The sequence below is a fragment of the Electrophorus electricus genome, chromosome 26 (genome assembly GCF_041902795.1).
Source record: "Electrophorus electricus isolate QZ-2024a chromosome 26, ASM4190279v1, whole genome shotgun sequence".
In the NCBI taxonomy this organism is placed as follows: Eukaryota; Metazoa; Chordata; class Actinopteri; order Gymnotiformes; family Gymnotidae; genus Electrophorus; species Electrophorus electricus.
In genome coordinates this window covers 11,533,474-11,540,243 of record NC_137522.1, presented here as the reverse complement: position 1 = coordinate 11,540,243, position 6,770 = coordinate 11,533,474, and the positions used below count along the sequence as shown (strand labels likewise).

Below are 6,770 nucleotides of genomic sequence, written 5' to 3'. Positions count from 1 at the left end.
TATGCTTATCAAATACCCATAAATATTACTTTTAAAAGAAGAGGTGCTTTAAAAAGAAGCGTTCTAGGAACACATACATTTAGCTTATCTTACGGTTCCAGACAGAATGCTTCTGAAACGTGTGAGCATCGGCTAGTAAAGTAGAATGTGATATTTCATTCCCACATGTGTTTACTTCATTTATTTGTTTTCAACATCAATTAACCCAACATGTTTAATTTCATAATAATAAATAAATGTATCAACATATGGCATCGATATATTTGTGAAAGGATAAATTCCCAAAATAAATCAGGATTTGAAGTATCCATTTTTAGTGTATACAAAATACGCCGTGTGCTCTTCGACGTATTGTGTGAATAAGCAATGTTTGGCAACCCATACGCTGTAGCGAATCATAGACATAGCTAACTGGTGGCGTATCGGCCGCTGCGCAGTGGCTACATCGTGTGATCACATAGCTAGTTTGCAAGATTGTTGTTAGACTCTGCTTTTCCTAATCGTGAGGTTAAGACTTCCGAGCACAATCTTTAGAACTCGTGTTTACAGCGAATAGGATCGATAGCGAATAAAATAGACCTGCTCGGCTTGACAGTGGTCAGCTATATCAATAGCTGGTTGACCACTTTTTAAGGTTATATCAGCTAGTTTTTGCTATTGTGGTTGAGCTAGCAAGGTTAGCTAGCTAGCTAGGCAATAGAACTAGCTAGCTAGGCTAGCTAGCCGTCTAAAGCCGTCTTCAGTTTAGGAGTGTTTAGCGACCTTTACTAGCATAGCGACGAGCGAAACGGAGTGTTTTTCGGCAGCATTGTAGGATTCAAGCAATACGATGGATAAAGTGAGTTTGTACACTTTGAATCATCAGAGACAGCGATATTAATTCAACATCTGTTCTTTTTAATTTGGGTGGTCCGCTAACAGCTAGCTAGCTAAAATTATCTAGCTACACAAGATCTCTAGCTAGAATTTTGGCAAAGATAGCTAGCTAGTGAACTTTACTTATCAACTTTCTTAGCCAGATTAGTTAATCCAGACGTACTATTATAAACTGCTGTTCTAGTTCGTACCTAGCTAATAGCATGCTATATGATTAACGTACTTTGAATAAAAACAGTGGGTTGTTTATAGCTAATTTACCCGCTTGTTTACGTTGGCAGCGTATTCTTTTTAGCTGCTAGTAAGATAGCTAGCGGCTAGCTTTCTGTCAAACTGAATCAGACAGGCTTCTGTTGCGTTAGCTCTAATGTTAAACTAGCAAGCTAGCGTTATAGTCCAAGATAGTCGAGCACTTAACAATAAAACTTCAATAGATCGAGGATGAAAATAAACTGCCGCTTTTAACAATGCCCAAGCTGATTTTTACATAATTATTGATACGACGCTAAATATCGAAACGTTACCATTTATCTTTAGCTGTATAACGTTACTTGGCTAACGCTAGCTGATCATCATCTTGTATTGGAAACGCCCTGTCTTATCAATACAGCTAACTTAATTTTCCGGCCCTACTAACAGCCAGACGTCTTAGCTAGCTAACGCTATATTTTTAAAACACAACGAAAAATAACGTCCATGTGCTTGTATTTAATATAGCCTAATTCCATTAGCGCGCTGTTTAGCTAGCTAACATGAACATGGGGATGAATGGGTTTTCATTTAATTTTGTGTGTAATTTTTTTTATAGCCAAGATGGACAAGGATGATGGTTTATGATCATTGCTATTGACTTTTCTACTCGACAATAGCATATTTATTCATTTTTATTTGTTTGTTTATTTTTGCAATCATCAATTATTTTCAATGCATGTACCCATGACTTTGTTCCTGCTTTCATCACACCAGAGCAAGTGTCAACTGTGTAACTTTGAGAATAACAGTAAATGCAAACTCTGTTTACTGTTTTATTTCAGTCAGTCATATGTATTTATCTGATTGGAGTGCTCACTAACAGTTTTTCTGTGACTTAATGTAATCTTTCTCTTAAAAAAACAAACACTACTTGCAGGCGGATTTCCTTAAAGGTCTCCCTGTGTACAACAAGACCAATTTCAGTAGATTCCATGCAGACTCCGTGTGCAAAGCATCGGTAATCTTAACCTAAGTATTTGAGAACGTGATATGTTTGCTGTGATATTTTGGACATGGTCCTCACTACAGAACGAAAGGTTCAGTGGGTGGAGCGCAGCCTGATCCAACTCTTCCCTTAACATGTTTTCATTTGTACTCCAAAGGGTATGTCTTGATCACACCTGCTAGTCATTGTTTGGCCGTAAAATGTAGGTCATAAAGCCTCATTGTATTATTTTGTATAGAGTATGGGCAGCATTTCTATGTGTATGTATATGTGGGTTTAAGCATTTTAAGTTTGAATTTTACAGCGCTGTGCTGAAATATAAAAGATATTGCTCAGTACAAATAATTTTAAATGATATGGGTGGAAAAACGGCTGTATGATGAAGACTAACTAAACACACAAGACAAACAAGCAACTGTTCTGAGTTTTAGCCCAGCATGGCATGTGAAGAGTTGGATTAGGTCTGACTTTCTCTGGACTTTTTGGTTCTGTAATGAGGAGTGACGTTTTTTTTTTGGGGGGGGGGGGGTTTGAGCCCTTAAATATCATTACCACACCGAGTGTATGGTTGCAGTCATCTCAGTATTTTAAATGTATAGTTGTTTATAGTTTACTTAAAATTGTAGAATACATTTTCCTAAAAGTACTTATCTGCTACAGAATAGAAGACCGTCAGTATATCTGCCTACACGGGAATACCCCTCAGAGCAGAGTAAGTGCGGCACCGGGAATCATAAATATTGAGATTGAACTCTGTGCTTCATTATTAATTTAGGCTTGATATGTGGCAAAAAAGACATTGTTTTGTTATATTTAAAGCTATTGTGTATTTCAGTCTATGGAGACAAATTTCAGACTTGATAATTTTTCTTTTCTCAACAGTTATTGTTACAGAGAAAACAAATATTCTTTTGCGCTACCTTCATCAACAGTGGGACAAAAAGGTATGTGTATCTTGATGATAATCTGAGAAGTGTAGCATGGTAACATTGTATTAATTTTTTTTTCATCTATTGTCTGCTCATGGAACAGCTGGGTGTGTTCTGAATTTTGCTTCAGCAGGACTCATGATCATGAGCCATGTTGCATGAAATTCTGTTCTTGCAATATCAAAGAATATCTAAGGGCACACAACACACTCCTGACAGCTGTACTCGCAGCTCTATTTACTGTTCTCTAATTAGTGCCCGTATTCACTCTTTCCCAGAAGGAGGTTACTGAACACTGAATGTGAGAATCTGAAGCGGCTACAGCTGCTCTAATATAGTATAGATTGGGCTAGTATGTATAGAACCTAACCAGGATTTAATTCTTATGATTAGTTACCATGATTAGTTATCATTCACACATAGTTCTGTAACTCGTTTACACGTTCACAAGCTTATCCATCAGTTAACTGCAGTGTGACATCTTATTATCTAAAGAAAGTATGAGAAGAAGTAATCCTAAAACATACATAGAAGTAATCTAAAACATACACAGGGCTTTTTGTAATCTATATTGGCAAGTTAGGCATTCTGGGTACACTACCGCCACTTTGAGCACAATGGGTAATGTACTTGAAGTGTATATTTCATGACATGAGGGAAAGAATTTGTGAAAGCTGACAGATTTTTTTCTATTGGTAGCCACCCTATGCTAATACAGTTTGATGCAATTCAGCTGCTACACAGAATGAAAAGTAATCTCTCAATGTGAGAGTTTTGTTAAATATGCTTTGTCCATGCCTTGTTCTGGAGGTGTATTAGATGACAGTTAACCCTATAGAGGTTACTGTGGCAGACCTCATCTGCTTAGGTGATTAATCTGTGTTACATTCCAAAATAATGCATCACCATTGTATGGAAATCATCTGAACTCTGGCCCCCAGCCCTTGTATGTGCATGAAAGATGTATCCTCTTACACACCCACTGAGAAAATACTGTCGAACCTGAAACACTTTCACAATCAGCTTTAATTTTAGAGCAGATATAAAAGTTAAGAAATGCTGCACAATACAATTTTGTAAAAAGGAACATTTTAAGACAAAATAGCTATAAAATTAACCAGAAGACACATCACTAGTGATAACTATATGGGTGGAGTGGGTAGAAGGGCAAGTGAACATATGTAGCGTATTTACAGTTATAAAGCATCCTTTATAGAACTGTAAAAACCTAAATAAATGTATGTATGCATTTAAAAAAAGAATCGCAAACCCTGAATTATAGCAGTGCATGCCTTCAGATCGTACATATTCATGATGGCAGTCTTGAGTAATGTTTCGACTGTTGTATTTGTGTGCAGAATGCAGCCAAAAAGCGAGAGCAGGAACAGGGTGAAGGAGGAAGTCCTGCACCTCCACGCAAGATCGCCCGGACTGACAGTCAGGAGATGAACGAGGACTCCTAAACTGGATAGTTACCAAGCAGCACAAGGACAGGCACAAAAATGACAGCTCTTTCAGAAGTTCAGAAATACCTGGTCTACTTTTCATGTAGACACCTGCACATTAGACTTGGGTTTACTTAAAAAAAAGAGAGAGGGAGAGAAACCGAGAACTTTTTTATGGTGTGCTTTTTTTAAATTATTATTATTATTATTATTATTATTATTATTATTATTATTATTAAGCGCTTCCTGTCTAACTGTCTCTTTGTGCGTCCTTGAACAGCCTGGTGTTAAACCCTTGGGGGCGCTGTTAGCTTCCACTGCCAGATTCTATGGACCTGGTGCACTGTAAATTGCTCAGGTAGGATAGGGAGTCTTGTGGGCAAGTTCAAAGTACACCTTTGTTCAACATGCAGGTGTTTGGCAGTGTGTGGCAAGCTTAGACTGCATCACAGTGTTGTGAACGGATGACGAATGTGTTCAAATAAGGCTCGTCTAACACTGAATCGAGGACCTCCTTTGATCTCTGATCACTGTTGGTCTAGGTTCCCACTAGCTCAGCTGTGGATGTTTTTTTTTTTTTTTTTTTTTTTTTTTATATATATATATTTTAATTGACCTTACAAGCAACTCAATTTTTTTTTTTTTTTTTTTTTTTACACAAATTAAGTGTAAGAGTATTGGTTTAAGTCATGTCGTATCTTCTAGCGTGTGCCTATTCGTGCATGAACGCACTATTAAGATTTTGATCTTTTGTTCTGATGATGTCTCGGAGATGTTGCAGTGGTACTATTTTCAATATGGAAAAAAAAACCATACCAACTTACCAATTACTCAGATCTTTTCATTGTAGATGTGGAGGTAGTGCAAAATAGCCAAATAGCAATGCCAACTCCCCCATTAGCTCCACTCAGAATAACACAGCTTCTGAAGCAGTTGGTTAGCCCTTCCAGTGTTTTAATAAAATCAGTTACTTTGGTCAAGAGCCATGTGTGCTGGACCAATTTACATCCTTTCTGACTTCTGCTCAGGATCATTTGTTAAAGGCCCACAGAGGTAATGTCAGGGTTTTTTTTTTTTTACCTGCAAGTTTAGTGTCTCTCCAGTTTGAGGATTTGGTCTTGAAGCACTAAAAGCTACGCAAGTTTTTTGTTTTTCCTTTACCCACTTTGAAATGTTTGGCTTTGTATGTATGAGCACTGAGATCAGAAATGTACAGGTAAAAACAGCAGCTGAAGGCAGTTGAAAGCTTTGTGCATGGGTCTTACGTATGTGATTCACCTGGTATAATGCGAGCGCAGTGGCCCTGGGCTACATCCCTCTGTCCAGGCCACTGCATTTTGAAGTGTTGGGCAAGGAAATGCTAAGGTGTATCAGCTTATCTAAGCACTCCTTTCCCCTATTCACTGGAAAGTTTTGTGTGTTCATTCTATTATTAAAAAGTTTAAATTGCAAACAAAGCCATTAATGTTGGCTAAAGCATGTATTTACTGTGGCTATAGCAGGCTATTTGGGTTTTGGCAAGACAAGGAGCCAAACCTGACACTGTTAACGAAAGGCTAATCTGTGAGGGAAGGGGGATCACTGCCATCATCTACTAGGGTGTATTTGCATTCATAATAGCAAAGATTGATCCTTGTTGCATATAACTCACTCCTACACCAAATTCTAACATTAACCAATGTCCTGCGCACAACTGATTCTTGTGTATATGCATAACCTTAATCAACTGTTCTGTGAATGACACGTTGCACAGTAAGTTCTTCGGACTGAGTTTTGTAACCAGATTAGATAACGCCCTCTCCTTTTTACCTCTGGATCCTGGATCTCTACCTAAGCAGTAACCTTGCAAGCACCACAGATGTCTAAACATTTTGGTGTCTGACAGTGGGCATTCTGTATCCCCCTTTTCCCACAGTAACAGACGTTTAGACCTCATTGTGCTTAAACACCCTGCTGCTATGTTTATTGACTCTAGTGTAATATTGCCTGCTAATAATTGCTCAGACCAACATGCTCTAGAGTATATAGCTATGATCCTGCCTTATTAAACATGTGGAGTGCGTTCAGAATACAAATCAGCAAATTGCAGCAAACTGTCCCTTGTCTCATTCATAATTGTGTATTACTGATCCTCCCTGAATTTGTATTTTCTCTTGAAAGCCTTCTCAATTACTTTATATGTTAGGTCAGCGTTGTTCCTTGAGGAATAAAAAATGCTGAGAAAGAGTGTGTTCCTTCTATGATTAAACCATCACAATAATTCTGGTAGAAGACCTAATCCCAAGGAAGAAACTGCTGTTTTCTTTTTAAAGTGGTGGAGGA

General features: G+C 37.9%; 1 protein-coding gene across 1 annotated transcript; it reads left to right on the top strand.

Moving 5' to 3' along the window:
* The first annotated feature begins 434 nt into the window (after positions 1–434).
* On the top strand, positions 435–6,672 carry dda1 (DET1 and DDB1 associated 1). The gene is made up of 5 exons (XM_027005505.3): positions 435–838; positions 2,006–2,086; positions 2,735–2,786; positions 2,957–3,018; positions 4,362–6,672. The coding sequence occupies exons 1-5, from the start codon at positions 830–832 to the stop codon at positions 4,464–4,466; spliced, it is 309 nt and encodes a 102-aa protein (XP_026861306.1). The 5' UTR covers positions 435–829; the 3' UTR covers positions 4,467–6,672.
* Positions 6,673–6,770: the final 98 nt, after the last annotated feature.